This window comes from Camelus bactrianus, chromosome 1, assembly GCF_048773025.1.
Source record: "Camelus bactrianus isolate YW-2024 breed Bactrian camel chromosome 1, ASM4877302v1, whole genome shotgun sequence".
NCBI lineage: Eukaryota > Metazoa > Chordata > Mammalia > Artiodactyla > Camelidae > Camelus > Camelus bactrianus.
The window spans coordinates 93,175,566-93,195,810 of record NC_133539.1 but is presented as its reverse complement, the minus strand read 5'-3'; the positions used below and the strand labels follow the sequence as shown (position 1 = coordinate 93,195,810).

The following is a 20,245-nucleotide window of genomic DNA, read 5'->3' as shown; positions in this document are numbered from 1 at the left end:
CCAGAAGATAGGTAGACATTACCTATGTGAGGTGAGGAAGGGGAAGTGTGTTGTGGCCAAGGAAAGAGCAAACACAAAGGCCAAGTGCTAGGAACATGGAACCTTCCAGGAACTATACACACGTGCATGAGTGGATGTGTCAGAGCAGGGGTCAGATCATGGACAAAGGATATTTTGGGCTACAGCTTAAATTCGAACTTTATCTTCTAAACTATGAAGAGCCTTTGAATGGTTTAAAATAGGAGAATGACATGATCGACGCACAAATCTGCAACATCACTATGGTAGTAGTGTAACTGAGAGACGAGAGAGAGCAGGACAGCAGAAGAGCTAGAAAAGTCCATTTGGGGAATAATTAAGGTTATCCAGATGGCCGCAGCTGGGATTTAGAGAAAGGAGTGAATTCAAGAACTCTCAGGAAGGCAGGCATCTTTCTTGAGCTCACTAAGTTCTTCCAGCATGAAGGATGAGAATTTCATTTGTATTTCACTGCCGGGATCTCCGGGGAAAAGACGGCACAAGAAGAACACAGTGCTGCCCTGCTGAGTGACGACCCGGGAAGAAGGAGCTGCAGTGACGTGCTGTCCTGAATCCCGCAGCACATTCTCAGCCTTGCATCTAAACATGCATATGTATCTGACACAGATGGGCTTGTCTCAACAGTGGCTTGTCTTCACTTGCCCACTGAATGAAAATCTTATTTTAAAACCTAACCCAACAGCAGGGTTAAAACCCTTAACACTTCATAGTCCAGCTTATTAAAGTTGCAGGCTCCATTTACTTTATGCAAGTCTAATGCATTCTCGCAGTCAGCCAGATTTTAGGGAAAGTAAAAAATAAGTAAAAGGAGGATGAGTCTTGTTCCACTACAGCTCTGAAAGTTGAGGTCCCTTGCCATCTTACCTGATGGGGAAATTACCACTAGGATCACTTTCATAAAAAGAAAGATGGGCTTGATTTGTTTCTTCAAAGATCTCCAAGACCCACTGTGGCCTTTCCAGTTGGAATGATCTAGGATGGGGCAAAAGCTTCTCCAAAAGCATAAGGGGAAGTGATGGCTCAGATCAGCCAAAGAGAGTTCACCAGGGATAAGAGGCAGAAATCAGACTGGGCTAACTGAATGTGATCTTACAGACATTCATGTGGCTGAAAATAAGAGGCTGGAGGAGAAGAGAGGAAGGGAAGAGGCTTACTGCTATTTATAGAAATGTTTAAGAAAATTCAAAACTGTATGATAAACTGTAAGGGCAGTAATGCAGCAACTGCCATCTTGGTTGTCTCCCCGGTTCTCCATTCTGCCCCTCCAATATGCAGTTTCAGAGGGGCTGACCTTGGTGCCAGTTCCAGGGTTAAGTTCTCATTGGCATTGGCATGCCAATATTATCCCTACCCTTGCAAAATTACTGCTCCAAGAAGGACACATACCCAAGGCCATGGTGATCAGCTCAGGGGTGGGCATGTGAGCTAAGTTGCCCAACCAGAGCTCGGCACAAACTCTGGTCTGTTGGACTTGGACCAAGAAACACGTAGCTCAGGGTCCTAGTCACCCCGTAGCCATCAAGAGAGGGGGAACCAGACATGGGATGATGCTAATCACGTGGTAGTTAGAACAGAAAGATGGGTCTTTGAGGACCCTGCTGAGCCTCTGAATTAAGCCCACCTTGAAGGCCACTCTGCAAATGAACTTGCCACTTACCTGACCCAACATATTTGTTCATTAGTTAAGCCATTTTGAATTAGGGTTTTCTATGTTTGCAAAGGAAACAGACCTGGGCAATAGCCAGGTGACTGAATGGCCGGACTTCTGCAGGCCCCAGAAAGTAACCACCAACGCTAAGTGGTCACTCAGCTCCAAGTGTAGTCACCGCCGCACGGTCTTCCCTCTGCCTGGGGGGCTCTGAGCCCTGGAGGACTGGCGGCAAGAGCAGGGAAGGCTAAGCCAGGGACCACAGGGATCTCTGGGCCAGAATAAATGCCCTCAGTGTCCTGCAGTGACAACATCAAGAAACCACTACCCCTCTTCCTTGCCCATTTATGTTATTTTTATTAGAAAGCAGAATAAAAATCTCAACCAGAGCCCAAACCATTCATTCATTCAGCAACTGTATATGAAGGTCACACAGGCCTTATTCAAGTCCCAGGCCCTATTCAAGTCAGAAAAATAACAGTCATCAATACTGGCGTGGTTCCTGCCTTCATGGAATCTACAGTCTAGTTGAGAAGACAGATACTGAGTAACTGCAAGTGTGTTAAAAAAAAAAAAAAAAACTTCATGAAAAAGAAGATACAACAGGCCACCATCAACCATATAAAGAGGACAGCTAACCTAATCCAGGGGTCAAGGTAGGGCTCGTTTAAAACATCACATTGACGCTGGGATTTAAAAGCCTAAGTAGGAGTTAGCCACAGTGGATGTGGAAACGGAGTGTTCCAGACAAGGAAAATGGAATCCAAGGAGGACCAGGGCATTTAGACAGTTGTGGCTGGTGTGACAACTGCAGGCAGCGGTGGTGTGAAAATGGCGAGATCTGAGACTGGAGAGGTCAGTAAGGATGCAATTATGTAGGTCCTTGAAAGGCTGGTTAAAGAGTTTGTCTTCTATTCCAAGCATGACAGGAAGCCACTGAAGAATTTGCAACGGTGGTGTGACATGATCAGATTTGTATTCTTAAAACATCACACTGATTTCAGAGTGGAGATTAGATTGAAAGAGGGCAAGAGAAGTCTGGGTGAGAGTGGACACTGGCCTGAGTTAGGACATAGCCATGGAGACGAAGAGAAGTAGACAGACACATTCCAGAGGTGTGGTCAAAAGGGCACAGAGGTTGACTGAATGGGGATGGTGGGAGGGCAAAGTACGTGGTGGTCTCGAGCCCCCACCCACACCTGAGCACATGCCGGAAAGGTGAACACAGGGGCACTGGGCTTTGTCCCGAGGGTCCCGGTGAAGCCGTATATGAGTCATTTCTACCCTACCTGCCCATGTGACTTTTATTCACTACTGCTCACATCATTTTGCAGGAAAAGATTTTTGTTCCTCTAGCAATATGAGGACAGAAACAGAAGAAACTGGAGCAGCATTCCACAACAATCAAATGATCAGAAACAACATATGAGGGGCTTTCTTTTTCCTGTCAAAGGACAAGTACAAGAGGGAACTGTATACCTGTTTCAGGTGTGCATTTAAGCCTTCATGCGTGGCCTTCAGCAGCGCCCTCACCGTGAAACTATCGGGATCTTCCTTGTCTCGAATTTGAGATTCTTTTAACAACGACTCCAGTTTTTTCCTGATGAAAGATTCCACCTGATGCTCAGTGGTCCCGTTATTCTGCAAAGAGTTAAGCAACAGAAACAATTTCCCTTAAGAAATACAGAATCACTTAGAGTACACCCTTCACTCAAGCCGGCGTGGCTTCTGTAGCTGATCTCTCCATCACCTATAAGACGTTAAGCGTGCTGTACCACTGTTGTCCTTCTCCCCCAGGCCTCCACAATCCCATAAAATAGTGATTAATATAAGAACATTCAACTTTCAACATCCTTATAGTCCTATAATCATTTCCATATCAGAGATGCAGAATCTGATGCTTAGAGAAATTAAGTAAGTTGCTCGAGGTAACAAAGCTAGTAAATCACTGAGGTAGTATTCAAACTCAGGGCTCCTAAGCCCCTGCCCCTGTGCTATTCCATGCTTTCACTAGAGGGAAGGCCTGGCAAAGTTTTTGGAGACTATGTTTTCTATGTCTACACAGGTAAATTTGAGCAAGAATATGCTACTTAATGCTCAATATCTTGCAATAACGTTTAATGGAAAAAAATATGAAAACAAATTTATGTATGCATATGCAAGATGGGGGATAGTGTGCTGTGCACCAGAGATTGACACATTGTAATTGACTGTACTTCAATATTAATTAATTAATTAATTAATTAATTAATTAATTAATTAATTAATTAAAATATGCTATTTAAAATAAATCACTTCCTTTACAGAGGGGAAAAGAATCCTATGGAAATCTCTGGAAATGAGGGTTATTCCAAGATAAAATGTCTTTCCTATCTCTGTCCCACTGTGTAATTGGAGGGAACTCACCACTGCCCTGTGCCATGATTCATCCCTATACTTAACGATCTCAATTAATCTCAAACGTCTTGGTTAACGAAGCTCTACCTGTGTCTAGATGATGACTTCCACAATTTTTAGGTGATCCAGGTACACAGATTGCCTAGAAGTCTTGCTTAGCACAGCCTTCTGGCCACCTTGTCGTACCTGAAACCAACGACCCAGGCTCTGCTCACTGCTCTCCCTTCCTCCACCCTCTTCACCTCTCCCCATGTCCAGCACCCTCCGTAAATTCTTCAGCCACTTGCCAAAGGCCAACCCACCCCAAGGTAAGGAAAGGGGCACTCCTCCACCAGAATAATTTCCCTAGTCCTCACCAAAAGTTTAAGACTCGTTTTTCCACTTGCAAATTTGTTACTAAGAGGTCATAAAATTTAAATTCTACAGAATGAGCAGTTTTTCAATAACACATAGTAACACAAAATCTTGTAAGAGCAAAGCTATACAAACATTAAAGGAAATTTGGAGAAAAAAAGGCTACATCAGGATAGATTATTTAATTTCCCTACAATAATATCACATGCATGAGTATCTTTAATATACCCAGTGAATGAGGCACTCCACCTCACTGGAGGCCCTCAGGGCCTGAGGAGACACAAAGATGGAAAAGGGCTGGTCCTTGACATCACAGGAGCAAGCACCCTATTAGGCTAGCAAAGGCATGTCCCCAAATAGCCTACTCTGGTCTGCCCAGCGGCCTGCAGAGGCACAGACGACCAGTACAACAGCAGTTCTGAGAAGGAACATGGCATCCCCGCCTAGGTGACCAAGAAGACCTCAAAGAAGTGGTGGGAATGCCCTGGGCTTGGCATGGTAACTACAACTTAACATTGATGAAGAAATGGGTTTCCCTCTCCTCCATCAATCTAGCAAAGTGTGTTTTATAAACACAGGAACAGATTAGTTTCCCTAAAGTGGAAATTCATTGAGGATGGTAGTGGCAGATAAAGATGGAAAAGCACTTTGGGGCCAGGTTGTGGAGACACCTGAAAGCAAGAGGTGTGGAGTAGCTGAGAGTCTCTGGGTAGACAAGTGTCTGAGTCGTACTTTAGAAATATTATTAACCTGGCAGCACGTGCAGGAGGAGGAAAGGTACGTACAGACGAAGAGCCAGACACATGGTTCCCACCATGAGCACTAAGAGCCTAGGCCGATGTGCTGGTGGGGGGTTCAATCAAGGTAAGAGAGTCTGAGAGCGTTCTGCATAAAACAAACAGGCACGGAGTGGCTCTGCCAGGTTAAAACGTTAACAAGGCGCAAACCCACTGTCACAAAACTCTCAGTGTCGAGGAGAAGCCAGACACATCAGTGGATAATTACACAACAGCGGGGAGTAGAGTGACAGATGGGCACACAGAGGAGGGGCCTCTTGCCCAGCTTTCAAAGGTGAGTGTATGAGGTTCCTGTGGCTGCTGTAACAAATTATCACAAACATGGTAGCTTAAAACCAAGAGATACTTATTTTCTCACAGTTCTAGAGGCCAGAAGTATGAAGTCAGCTGTGGGCAGGGTACACTTCCTCCTCAAGGGAAAAATCCTTCCTTGCTCCTTCCAGTTATGGTGGTGCCAAGCATGTGGCAGCAGAGCTCCAGTCCCCGCCTCTGTCTTCACATGGCCTTGTCCTGTGTGTCCCCACTCCCAACAATAATGAAGGGGGAGCTGCTCTTATACATACACATATACACACACACACACACAAAGGACACACCATTGGATTTTTAAGGCTCACTCCATTAATCCAGAATGATCTCATCTCAAGATTCTTAACTTAATTACATTTACAAACACTCTTTTTCCAAATAAGGCCAAATTCATAGGTACCAGCGGGTAGGACGTGGACATATATTTCAGGGGCCACAAATCAACCCACTGAGATGAATAAGAGTTGACGATCTTGCCAAGAGCAGGGTGACAGCATTCCAGCACAAGCAATGGCCTGGAGAAAACAGCATTGATGAGAACCAGGAACCATGTGAACATGGAGAAAAGAGCACAGGAAAATACAGAAAAAGCAATTAAGACTACACGTATGTTGTGCTAAGGCTCACAAGGCACTGTCACGTAACAGCGCTTCATTTGAGTCGCCCAACACCCTTTAAGGCGGCACAAGGACTAGCCAAATGTTCCTCTTGGTGATGCAGAGGCAGAGAGACTGTCCAAACACACTTGCCTATTAAGTAGCTGAACTGGAACCTAAGATTTTCGATTCAAAATTCTATATATATTTCATCATGCAGTGTGGCAGCCATCCCTTTTATACTGTTACAGAAAAAGATAAATTCTTTTTTTTTTTGATAAATTCTTGAGTCAATTGAGCAGGCTCATATTTTAAACAACTGTTATTCCTGTATGACACCTGGGTAATCTCTCACCACAATCCTTCTGTGGAAAAACAGTAGGTTTCACTTAAGGTCAGCAGTGAACCTGAGAAAGGAACTCCAGGTCTCGAATTTCCAACGCGTTTCATCAAGGGACCCAGAGCCTGGCAGGGAGCATGTTTGTTGGGGAGTTCAAAAGACAAAGCGTGTGAGAGCACCTAGCGTGCCCGGGGTCACACAGAACACCCCCTGAAAGCATCAGTTTCCTTCCCTGGCTCGGGGCCACGAGAGGAGTTGGCAAGGAGATGAACTGTGGCAATTACGCCCAAACACTCACCATCAGCAAAACAAGGCTGAAAATACAAAGCTGGACTGACTGGTGCTGGTGAAATAATGCATGCTTAACACAAAGGCTACAATTATTCACTTCACATCCTCTCAACACCGGGAGTTGCTGAAGGAATGATATTTCTGCCCGTTGATCTTTTTCTTCCCTGTGACTTACAGGATGAGAATAAATTAACATGTGGCTGAGGTTTCATTAATATATTTATCATTTGGCCTGGAACCCAGTAGCACTAGTGAGAGAAAGCTGAGGCAGACACCTGACCTGGCAACCTGTCGCCCACCATGCAGCTGCCGCAGGGACCACAGCTGGAAGCCACATGCATCTTGCTCTTCAGTTCCCTGAGCCAAGGGGAGAGGGAGGGTGCTGCAGCTGGAGCAGGAGGAGGGGAGGGCGGCCTTTCCACGTCTGGAGTAGGTCCCGCATGAGAAGCAGTCAGGGTTCCTAATTCCCATTTTCGCAAGAGAAATATGATCTAGGAATATCTGCCACAAATAAACAAATCCAACACTGCACATATTCTGATTTTGTTTCCAGTGAGAAATGAAAGGATCACTGGGAACACAGAAGGCTGACCACTCCAGGCTGGGAAACAGCAGGAAAGGGGAGGGAGTGGGCGAGAGGGGCTGCCCCAGAGAGAGGGAGAGGGGACTCTCCCACAGCTGCACACAGGGCTCACTGGGGAGAGCAGCAAGATCCCAGGCCATGCCCCAGACCGACTACAAGGCAATCTCTGGGGTGGGACCCACGCACTGGGATTTTGGGAAGCTTGCCTGTCATTTCAATGTGCAGCCAAAGTTGAGGATCTTTGCTTTAAAACACAAAAACAAAAAACCAAAACCCTAGAATACCTCACCCTTCCAAAATGCCTTTTTTCCCTCTCTGGGCTAAAGTCTGCAGACAGGAAGGAGGGCCGATTAGCTGCCCTTTGTGAGTGCAGCACAGCTTTCCATGTGGGTCACTTGAGTGTCCCCGGATGAAGAGCAGCCCCTTCTCAGGCATCCGAGGCTGCACATTTATTCCTGTCCTCTCCTGTCGCCTGCTTGGTCCTTTCACTCCCTGAAAACACCTTCTTCTGCTCAGGGAGCAGCTCAGGCCTTGCGTTAGCGATAATCATGTCGCAGCTGCTGTTCTTGACACTGACTGTATCTAAGGTTTACTGAGCACAGGTTATGTGCCAGGCATTGTTCTGAGTTTTTTACAGGCGATAAACTTACTAATAGCTCTCACAATCATCGTTTTTCTTTCTTCCCCTTCAGTTAAATAATCATTTAGCTGAATCTGATTTAAAGGAATAATTTCCTTCCTTTAGTACATAAAAAGTCAAATTTATGCCACTCTGGCAAAGGATGAGAGTGACTCGTATTTCCACTCATTATTTCTTTTTTTTTTTAAATTGGAGTATAGTTACAATAGTGTATTAGTTTCAGATGTACGAAAGTGCTTATTCTTATAGAGCCCATTAAGTCAGTTGCTTTCAGTACGAATCAGACAGAATTTAGAATCCTTATTCTTTCTGTTCATCTCAAGATAGTCTTCAAATAGTAACAGCTCTTTTAATTAAGTAGTAGAGATCCCAGGAAGGTAAAGAGAAAATGTTCTGGATTTCAGGATTCTCATAATCTTTATGGCCTGTCCCGCAATGTCCTTGTGCACGGTCGTGGGAGTACCCTAGGACTGTAGACCTCCTCCTCCTCCAGGTCAAAGGAGGTTCGTGCCAGCCGGGGAGGGCATCACTACCACAGTTCAGACCAACTGGCACAGCCCCTCCCCAGGAACATGAATGCAACTTATGAAGGTGCAGCCAGGCAGAGACACAGCTGGAAAAACACTTCGAGGTATTATTTTCAAGTCCATTTAGAAGATGATGAAGAAACTGAGGTCCAGAGAGGCCAGTGAGCTCCCTGAGGTCATCAAGGTAACAAGCGGCAGAGCCAGGTTTGACCTGGGCAGGCTGGCTCCCAACCTGAGCTCCCCAGTACCTCACCTGACCTTCTCTGGGTACTCCCCCCGACCTCAGCTCTCTGTTCTCTGAACTCATTCTCTTCTGAGTCAGGACCACATTGCATGACAGTTTGTCACATTTGTTGCTACTCACGATTTGCTGCTGGTGTGGTAAGTGTCTCTCTCCAGCTAGATGAACTCCCCAAAAGACATAATTTCAGGGGTTGTACACAACATCCTGCTTGAAACCAAGGATGGCCCATGTACTTTCCTCATCTGAACTAATCACTAGATTAGTCACTCCATCTCTCATAACCCTATCTTCCCAATCTGTCAAACATTGGAAAGGAGAGTTTCAACTCCATCCCCACAGTTCTGGGAATAAGATGAAAGTAAGTATAAAGTTCTTACCATAGTGCTGGTGTTAACAAGGACTGAAAACATGGTTGATATTTAAAAGCTGATTTTAGCTCAGATATTTAAAAACAAAATAGTACTATGTCAGGAAAGTAGCAAAAGGTAGTGTTTCGTCAGAGTTGTTAAGCAAACATTTAAAAATCTTATTAAACTTTCTTTATATACTTTAAGAAAAAAGAAAGAAAAATATAGTCCAAAATGAATGTAAGTCTGGGTACATATATTTGTACAGACATATGGGTTCATATACGACAGTGTACATTCATACTCTGAAGTCTCCCACTGCTCCAATGACAGAAGAGCTAACAAGGAGAAAAGTCATAATCTTGGTTCATATAAACAAGAGAACTGCAGATCATAAATGTAACTGAGCTCCACATTCACAGTGGGCAAAGGTGGTCAAGAATTTACACTTTACAGTCAAAAGAAACTAAAGGCGCTCCCCACGCTGTAGTATATGAGAGCTAGTCTCATAACATGGAACCAAGGTGGTGATGAAAGCTGGAATGGGATCCTTGCTTGTAACAGGAAGCATTAAAAAAAAAAACCCTACTGTGTGGAAGATAAAAAAAATTTAGTATCAAAGGGGCAGGAGTGAGAAGACAAGCAAAATGTTGGTTTGCTTGGTGACTGGATGGGTAATAGCTTCAACATCTCCAGTGGCAGAGAACTCCCAATCAATCAATCTACTGTCTGGTTAGGAACCTGGAGCACAGGTGGGCTGTGTGTGTACGTGTGGGCACCAGATGGGTGATGCTTAGGGTTCCATTGGAAGAAGTCACAAAACCACTAGATAAGAAGGTCAAATACAGAAAGAAAAAAAATGGAAGAGAAAAAACATTTCACTCAAAACTGAACCTTCAACCCCAAATTCTAAAACTCATAGAGGAAACTAATGCTAAGACGGAGTGCCCGAAACATCAACACATGGAATGGAGATTCACTTTTTCCACTTTAAAAAAAGTATGTTTAGATGCTCAAAGATAGGGAGAAGTAGCCCCATAAAAAGAATAAGAAACTAAGAAGCCAAATAATAACATAAGAACAGGTGTGGATTTAAAATTTTTTTAAATCAAGTGTATATGCTTTGAAATTAAAATGATAGCTGGGATACCCTCTAGACCAGACATAGTCAAGGAGATAATCACTGAATTAAAAAATAACACTGTGAAAAGTACCCAGAATCAGCACAGACATAAAGAAAATAAAGGAGAACTAAGAAGTATAGAGAATAGACTAAGAGATTCCAACTTCAATCTAACAGTGCTTCTAGGAAAACAAAGACTGATGAAACGGCACAAAAACAATATCCAAAGAAAAAAGTGGCTGAGAATTTTCCAGAATGAAAGAAAACATGAGCTCTCTAGTGGGAAGTGGAGATTGAGTGCTAAGCAAAATAAACCCACTCCTTTTACTTAATAGTGAAGTTACAGAACAAATAGAATAGAAAGACAGGTTCCCAACAGGGAGTAGTTGACTTCTCAGCCATAGTCATGGTCAGAAGGCAGCACCTCTGAGATGTGAGGGAGATGCACACACAGAGGTAATGCGCGCAGTACGTTAGACCCTGACCGTTCATTACCTCACGTCTCTGGCAGGGCATGGAGGCAGAAGCTGCATCACGTCCTAGGGAACAACTGGAACCTTCAGCTCCCCTTCCGCTCCCCACCCCTCGTCACCAGGATGCAACAGCAGCCCCCCTCCCCCACCGTGGGCATTTACTGAGTGAGCGCTTTCAGCCCCAGGACCTCACAGCCTCAGGCGGCAACCATCCCTTCCTTGAGTGCTGACAGGTCTTAAACCAACAAGATTCATAATCCTCCTTAAAATGGCTCAAATCGTATAACAAATACCTTAGGAAAGAAGGTCAATCTGTAACTAAGGTAGTGGAAAGGGAGGAAACTATTAAAATGTTTAATGTGAGACACACACAGCGAATAATGATCTTAGGATATTAATTTAATACAAAAGGTGGTTACATGTTACTCTACCAGGGCTCATTTAAACATGTTGGAAGCCTTGGGGTTCATGGGATGAGCTTCACGTAGGGAGATAGAGAGCTTGATATTTGTGCCTAAGAAGCTGGCTGAACCCAGACGCAGAGAGTGCAAGAAAAGAAGATATTGAGTAACCCAGAAGAGAAAAATAGTCAGTGAGGCTGAAATATGGGGGTGGAAAGTCTGCAAGGCACGCTGACATTAGAGGACCCCATAAAGATGAATAATGGTGAGCTGGCCTCACTGAATCACATCTGTTAGATTACTGCACTGTAGTTGAAAGGAAATCATCCCCCGAGTCTCTGAGCTGTGTGATTCTTGGGTCACTGAACACACCGGCTTTACCTATGGCTTACTGCATTATGAGCCTGATTTTCTCTATGGCTGAAGCCACAAAACAATGAGGCAGAAGCTTAAAGGATTCAATTAATTCAACAACAGAAAGTGTTTATTAAAAGAGCAAAAGCTTTTGGTGGGGTTTGAATGCCTTAAGTAGACAGTAGACTAAGAGAAGAAAGAAGACCGGTGCGAGAATCCCGCCTCCCTTTCTGCTTCTAATGCTGGGGTGATGCCAGGCGAGCCCCAGATTCTGCCTCTGACAGTGCATTTGCTGTTCCCTCTGCCTGGAACACTCTTCCCCAGATATCAGCATGGCTAACTTCACTTCTTTCAAGTCTTTACTCACTTGTTACCTTCTTGGTGAGACCTTTCCTGGTCCTCCCACCTAAAACAGCAATAGACCCTTCAGACACACATGTGCACGTATGTAGGCAGGCACATGCCCACGTGCACGCACACTTCCTACACGTCTTCCCTCCCTTTTTCCCTTTAGCACTTATCACTGCCTAGTACACTAGACATGTTACTTACGTGTTTTATATCCTGCCTACCCTCCCTTTTCTCATCAATGTATTAAACCCCACAAAAGCAAATTTTTGTCTGTTTTGTTTATTGCTGTATGCTCCAGCACCTAAAGCACGTTGGCTGCATCTCCAGCAGGAGTTCCCCAATAAAACTTTGTTGGGGGGGAGGGTATAGTTCAAGTAGAGTGCATGCTTAGCATACACAAGGTCCTGGGTTCAATCCCCAGTACCTCCTCTAAAAATAAATAAGCAAACCTAACCACCTACCCCTACTAAAAAAAAAAAATTTTTTTTAACTAAAAAATATTTGTTCAACATGGCCCCATGAGAGCAAGCATTCCAGTGTTCATGAGTGCTAAGCTAGAATCTTCATCTATTACAGTAATTCAGGTATAACTTATAAATCTAACCACATTCTGTTAACTTGAAAGGGAGGTTAAGAACTTTCTCTAAGGTAATTATTGGTTTCATATCAACTATGCACAGTACAGCCTCTTTTTGCAGAAATATGATCAGGCAATTTACATTCAACACTCAGATAAAGGCATCTGAGTCCTCGGCTGACAACAGGACCAAAATTGACTGATTACAGGATAACACTTGGCTTTCTAAATACAGCACTGCCTTTTTTCAGAAGAGCTCAAAAATAGAGATAAAAGATTTGAAAAAGATGAGTAAAAACCTTACATATTTCCGTCAGAATACTGGTTCCTTTCTGTATTTACTATCCTAACATCTAACAAAGAGACCCCTGTAAAATGTTACAGGTCAGGCGCTCTCCACCTTCACTTAGGCCCAAGTTAAAGAATCCAAATGAAAGAGCACATCTGTCTTTATGGAATCACATTCTAAACTATCTACCTGTACGTGTTTCTAGGCAACAGTGAAGAGACTCTGAAGATGAGAGGAACCCAGTCGGTATTTTCACTCGTGACGTTACTGACTTGTTTCCATAAAACTATAGCTAATTCTCTTTTACAATTACAGATGTGTAACTTAGAAAATTAGAAGGCTGACATTAGAAGAAAACTAATGTTACTGGGAGGATGTAGAAACTACAATAACTTGGGTTTTACTCAGAGCAATAAATGACTAGGGTGATAGTAGCTAAATTTCCACCAGTTTCACTAAAAACTGCATTCTCTAAACACACAACTTAGTCAAGACTGTTCCTTGCTGCCGAATGACAGATTACTCAGGCTGGCAACCAAGAGTTTTGGGAAACAAGAGGCAAAGACAATGAAATTCAGAGACAAAAATTTGGTTTATAAAATAAAGCTTAAAAAAAAACAAGAACTAAGTTACCTATAATCAGAAGTAATTACCAAAATAGCAAGTAGCTGGAAGAGCGAAAAAGAAACTAAGATATTAACCGTATTTCTACTTATTTAAATCTACTTACATGTTCTGTAATCACAGCCTTGTTAGTTAGTGGTGTTTAACTGAGTCAGTAAAAACTATTAAAGGTCAATAGATTAATACAGATGGCAATTTTTCCTTTGCACTTCAAGCTGAATCTTCTCCAATTCATCCCTTTTAAAATGCACTAAAGCCAAGAAAGAACTATCTACTGAGACTTCAGCTGTCATTAAGCTGTTGCCCTCTTTGAAAAGAATACCAGCTCCCTTTAATACATGTAAGAAGCCACCACAGTTACTATTTTCTAGAAGAGAGTAGACGGTTTTCAATGTGTAATCATTGAATTCAGGGCAATGATGTACCTTAGAAGATTTTGTACAACATTTCTCTTTTTTTTTAGAGGGTAGAATAATAGTCCTGATGCCTAGAGGAATACTACTTTACTACAGAAATGAAACTGTAAACCCTATAACAAACTAATGTGAGCAGGTGCTACTCTCAGATCGTCCTGTGATCCTGGCAATCACGTGAGAGGCAGAAGGTGGGGGAGGTCAAGAAGTCCAAGCCCCTCATGGTGACAGCGGCAGGGTGTGGAGGAGGTCTTTAAACATTACATTTCTGCCAGGTTAGCACTTCCCTTGATGACCTCGCTAAATGGTGCTTTTCCACAAAGGCAGCTCCTTCAACTAGGACAGGGGTCTGAAGCACCATGCAGGTTACAAACTATTCTGTGCCATTTTATCTAAGATGTAGCAGATTAAAGTTTTAGCTAAGAGACTCATTTCTGAAAGAACTTGGAAATCCTCTGGTCCCAGGTGCATTCCCTCAGGGAGGGGATGAACATTCTAGAAGAGCAGACCCACATGCAGTGGGTTCTGCGAGCCAAACCTGGCAGGCAGCAAGCTGGAGCTGCCAGCAGGAGGCAGGGAGACAATGCTAAAGCCAGTTTATTTCATCAGACAGTGACATTTCCAACTGCAATTTGAGTTTTTACCCAAGTTGTAAAAGGAGGGAATTTATCCCTGGAAAGAGGGTCAGATGGGTTAATCACTAACATTTCTTCCAACCCTGAGACACAAGAATCCTTGACTCATTCACTCAATAAACATTTGTGAGCCTGTGTAACAGCACACAAAGTAACTCTCAATAAATACCCTTTTTTACACTATAGCCACTGTTTTTGTGAAGATTACAATAGAGCAGCAATTTTTGCTGTAGCGCAGAGGGCAAAAAGTACAGCCAAGCCTGTAACTTACATAATGGAGCTTGAACTTGCACTCATCTTCAATTTCATCTGCGCTGTCTTCATCGGAAACCTCCCCTTCCTCTGCATCATCTCCAAGGTGATAAGGCAGCTTCTTGCCCTCAAATGACACAAAATGTTCCATTTAAAAGTGAAAATTCAGCAAGAGAGGTAGGGGATTAAGAGGTACAAACTACCATGTATAAAATAAATAAGTCACAAGAATATATTGCATAACACATGGAAATATAGCCATTATTTTATAATAACTTTAAATAGAGTATAATCCATAAAAATATTGAATTATTATGTACTTGAAACTAATATAATATTGTAAATCAACCATACTTCAGTTAAAAAAAAGAAAAAATTAAAATTAAAATTCACAACAGCCAAAAGGTAGAAATATCCCAGTGTCTACCAACAGATGAATGGATAAGCAAAATGTGGCATATGCATACAATGAAATATTATTTAGCTTTGAAAAGTAAGGAATTTATGACGTGCCACAAAAGGGATGAACCTTGAGGACACCAGGCTAAATGAAATAAGACAGTCACAAAAGGACAAGTGCTGTATGATTCCACTTATATAAGGTACCCAGAGTAGCTAAATTGATAGAGACAAGAAGTAAAACAGTGGTTTCCAGGAGCTGGGGGAGGGGATTGGCAGCAAAGATGGGGGGAATTGTTTAATGAGTATGGAATTTAATGAGTATGGGGTTGTGCAAGATGAAAAGAGTTCTGTACACAGCAACGTGAATGTACTTATTACTGAACTGTACACTTAAAAATGGTTAAAACAGTAAGTTTTACGTTGTGTATATTTTACCATAATTAAAAATAATGTTTAAGAACATAGATATGTGTAACTGAATCACTATGCTGTACACCAGAAACAAACACATTGTAAATCAATTCTCCTTCAATTAAAAATAATTTTTAAAACTTGAAAAATGAAAATAAAATGTATTATCCCTTTGCCAGTCATTACTTCAGACTGACTATAAGGCAGATAGTTTGAATTAGAGGCAAAACAAGGGGAGAAGAGTCTTTCAAGAGAAGTCAGTTTTATTACTTCCAATTACATACAATTAATTTTTACTGTAGCACATGGTGGGTAAAAAACTATGGCCAAGCCTGTAACTTACATAATGGAGCTTGAACCTGCATCTTGTTTATAAATAAAAATCAGACCAGTCTTCTGTTCGAGCATCTATGACTCATCTTAATAGGCATAGCCCCACCCCATGTCCTTAGAGCATCTTATCCTCCCAAGCAGGTTGAATGTGTCCTTCCCCGGTGCTGGCTGGGCCCTCTGCACTGCCCAGGCCCGTCTTCAGGGACGATGCAATGAGACCACTGCCTGGCTGGAGCAGGGCCCTTGTAACCACTCACCAGCATCCACTAGCAATCAGAGGCTTTTAGACAACACGGGGGAATTCTTACAACAAAATGGTAGAAAATCCAACATACAGAATTATATACACATATTAAAGCATGATCTCAATAATGCATAAAAACTCAGGGATCCTGAGGGAATGCTAATGTGAAAAGATGCATGCACCCCAACGTTCACAGCAGCACTATATACAATAGCCAAGACATGGAAGCAACCTAAATGTCCATTGACAGATGACTGGATAAAGAAGATGTGGTAAATATAAATACAAGGGAATACTACTCAGCCATAGAAAGAATAAAATAATGCCATTTGCAGCAACATGGATGGACCTGAAGACTGTCATTCTAAGTGAAGTAAGCCAGAAAGAGAAAGGGAAATACCATATTATATTACACATATGTGGAATCTAAAACAAACAAACAAACACTATGAACTCATCTACAAAACAGAAACAGATTCATAGACTTAGTAAACAATCTTATGGTTACCAGGGAAAGAAGGGTGAGAAGAGATAAATGTGGGAGTTTGAGATTTACAAATGTTAGCCACTATATATAAAAATAGATTTTAAAAACAGTTTCTTTTGTATAGCACAGGGTATTGTGTTCAATATCTTGTAATAATCTTTAATGGAAAAAAATATGAAAACAAATATTTGTATGTATATGCATGACTGGAACATTGTGCTGTATACCAGAAATTGACACATTGTAATTGACTGTACTTCAATTAAAAAAAAGAAGTTACAGAGAACAACAACAACGAAAAAAAACTCATGGAAAAACTCCATCAAGAGAAATGATCAATTATTAAGAGTAAGAACATTTGGGTAGCAGTATTACAGGTAATGGTTATTTTCTCCTTTTCTACATTTCCCAATCTATATTCAGAAAAAGTACAAGTAAATAAAAAGCAGAAGCGGAAGGGATGGCCCAAGGGCCTGATAAGGGCTTCTAGGGCAGCTAACCATCTATATCAGTAGAGCATCTTACCGGCAAGCAGAAATTGAATTGCTCCCAGAATCTTTAGTGGGCGGGAGCTGGGGTGCAGAATCCAGCTCTGAGGCTAATGGCCAAGGTCACTGTCGTAGGCAGCCTTTAGGAACCCCAATGGTTCCTACCTCTTGGTATTCAGGCCCTTCTATAACTTCATCCCCCTGAGTGTGGACTGGACCTCGTGACCCCCTTCCAGTGAGAGGAATACAGCAAAACAAAATGTCTAGCATTTTTAGCTTCTCAAAACATAAAGATGGGGGAAATTCCTTAAACATGGAAGGATGGTCACATGCTTGTAAGTCTAAAATAATGACAAATTTCTAACCATCACCTCTGACTACTTCCCAGGCTGACCCTCTCTCAGCTCCAGCTCCAGTGACTTCCAGTCCTCCTGCTCTCCACTCCACAAGTGGCCCCCCTTTCACACTCTAAATCTGTCCCCCACCTGCTTCTCTCCCTCCACAAGACCACCAGCACAGTCGGGCTGTCAGAGAAATCTCCCTCCTAGTTTTCCTGCACCTTGTGTAATACCCAAAGCTCTTGACCCTGGATGCTTGGCTTAGTGATAGTTTCAAAGCTGACTGAATCACTTATGTAATGGGGGAAAAAAAAACCAAAACTTGATTAAGGATACTCACTACTATACATAAAATAAACAACAAAGTCTTACTTTATAGCACAGGGAACTATACTCAATGCCTCGTAATGGTCTATAATGAAACAGAATATGAAAAGGAATACATGTATATGTATACATGAATCACTATGCTGTACACCAGTAATTAACACAACATTGTAAATCAGCTATACTGCAATTAAAAAAAAAAAGGAATCCAAACTCTTGATTTTAAACCTCTTGGGAGTTTGGATACTTAAACATTTTCTTCAACCTAAAAGAGGGGGGATGGAGGGACAAATTGGGAGTTCAGGATTTGCAGATACTATTATACATAAAACAGATAAACAACAAGGTCCTACTGTACAGCACAGGGAACTATAGTCAATATCTTGTAATAACCTATAATGAAAACTAATATGAAAAAGAATATATATATAACTGAATCACTGAGCTGTACACCAGAAACTAACAAACACTGTAAACCAACTATACTTCAATTTTTAAAAACTAACATTACCAAATAAGGAATAGCAACCCTTGAGTGATGCACTTGGTTCTGACACCACAGGAAGGAAAGGAAAGTTTAACCATCATGAGCATTTAGTGACGGGCCGGCCTGGCAGCGGCACTGAGCTCCAATCCCCTTCACTGAAGTGTGGCAGCAGGTGAGGGAATAAAGAGAAAGCTGCCATCCCAGAGTATTCACAAGGTGCCCTCATTTTCAGTCTTTTCAAAATCTAATTAAAAGACATTAGGGCCATATTTTCTGCCAAATTTTTCCATATTGCTTGTCCCTTTTTTTTTTCTTTTCCCCTTAATCAGGAGGAATTGACCCTGGTGTGTTTTGGCAAGTAATGGTAGCTTTGGTCTCTGCCCAAACATGCTTTTTTTAAAAAATTTTATTTATATTTCATTTTAAAAATTTTGTTGGGGGAGTAATTGGGTTTATTTATTTGTTTCTTAATGGAGATACTGGGGATTGACTCCAGGACCTCATGCATGCTAGGCATGTACTCTACCACTGAGCTGTACCCTCCCCTCTGCTGGTCCTTGAAAGACACTGTATCCAGGCAGATAGGAAAAGAAAGCAACACTGTTTTTTAATGCCTGTTGTTAATAGTGTTACTCCTAAATTATAAACTTAGGTAGAATTTTATGAACTTAACAGTGGTTTAGTATAAATAAAGAATGACCTAGTTGTCCCCTTCTGATCTACATACTATTATATGCAGGAGTTACGCTCAAGAATGAGATTAAGTCCTCCATGGTGTATGGAAATATAGCAAGAGACAGGAACCATAGCTACCCCTTAGCTGCTAGTTGCCTAAGCCCAGGAGAGTGGTAACAACTCTGTTGACACTTCTGGCACATCTGTAAAAGTAAAAGCCTTGGACCAGTTAAGGTTTCTTTCAGCAACAAGTCAACGGAAAATTGCTGTTTGTTATCATTTTTGTTCAAAAGCAAATTTTTGTTTACTTTTCAGGATACACAAACACACACACACACAGAGTCAGCCCTCCGTATCCAAGGGTTACTTGAATCCTCGGATGTGAAGGGCTTACTGTACTAGGCCATTTCATACGAGGGACTTCAGCATCGCAGATTTGGAACAAATCCCCTGAGGATACCAAGGAACTACTGTATATATTTGTGTGTGTGTGTGTACATGTGTGTACACACACACACAGTTGGAAAGTACATGTGTTACAATAACTAACTTGCCAGTCTCCAAAGTAGTAAGTAGTCATTCAAATGTTGCCTTTTGGACCAGAGATCGCGCTGATGCTAAAGAAACTAAGAAAATCAGTTCCTTTGTTGTTGCTTCCAATGGGAATGTGCTGGTCCACAAATCTAGGAAATTTCCTTTAAAGGAAAATTCAAGGATTTAAAGAAAAAATAGCCTTTCCAAAGGTTACTACTAGCAAGTAGACCTCATCTTCTTTGAAATACCTGCAGCCCGCACCACTGCCTCTCCTTACAAGCGCCTCAGATCTCCCAGCTCCAGTTCAGCCTGGAGCCCAGTAGCCCTGGGACATTCTGTGTCAAAGTGACTCAAAGTTCAGTTATGCACAAGAGATTTAATGAGTTCATATCAAATATTCCTTAAGTCCCACTGTCCAAAGGGAAAGGATTTCAATCAAATGGACTCATTCAGAGTTTAAACTTCTGACTGCTTGGCACATGACTATTTAGGGAACATGGAAAGATTTACAAGACCATAACCCAGAAGTCAGTTTTTACCACTACATGACTTTGCTTTAGCAAGACTTCAGGAAAATTCACCTTGAATGTTATCTCTTGCATTATATAATTGAAACCTTTATTCAAAATGCTTTTGCACATACAAATGCCCAGTGTCACTTTGATGGATTTAACCTATAATTCTCATTTAATCGATAGAAAAACAGGTTTTGACCAATTCCAAAGATGATTATCTCTTTCCCATTTGCTGTCTTCAAAGCCCCAGTTAAAGTCTTGCTATGAAATTACACTTCATAGTGTAATTTCCTATGCCTCCCCTGTGATATCTGGTTTCTGTGCACACCCATTTTAAGTAAAATATAACCCCACTTGAATATTAATCCTCTATTCCTCTTTCTTAGGTTTTTAGTCTCAA

General features: G+C 42.0%; 1 protein-coding gene across 2 annotated transcripts in view; it reads right to left on the bottom strand.

Moving 5' to 3' along the window:
• LOC105066711 (1-phosphatidylinositol 4,5-bisphosphate phosphodiesterase eta-1) overlaps positions 1–20,245 on the bottom strand; it is a 76,720-nt gene that overhangs the window by 27,261 nt on the left and 29,214 nt on the right. For both annotated transcript variants that reach the window (XM_045514499.2, XM_045514500.2), the window contains exons 7-8: positions 14,624–14,731; positions 3,167–3,328 (exon numbers count right to left, since the gene is read on the bottom strand). In XM_045514499.2, the coding sequence (XP_045370455.2) occupies positions 3,167–3,328; positions 14,624–14,731 (270 nt within the window). The remainder of the gene's footprint in view (positions 1–3,166; positions 3,329–14,623; positions 14,732–20,245) is intronic.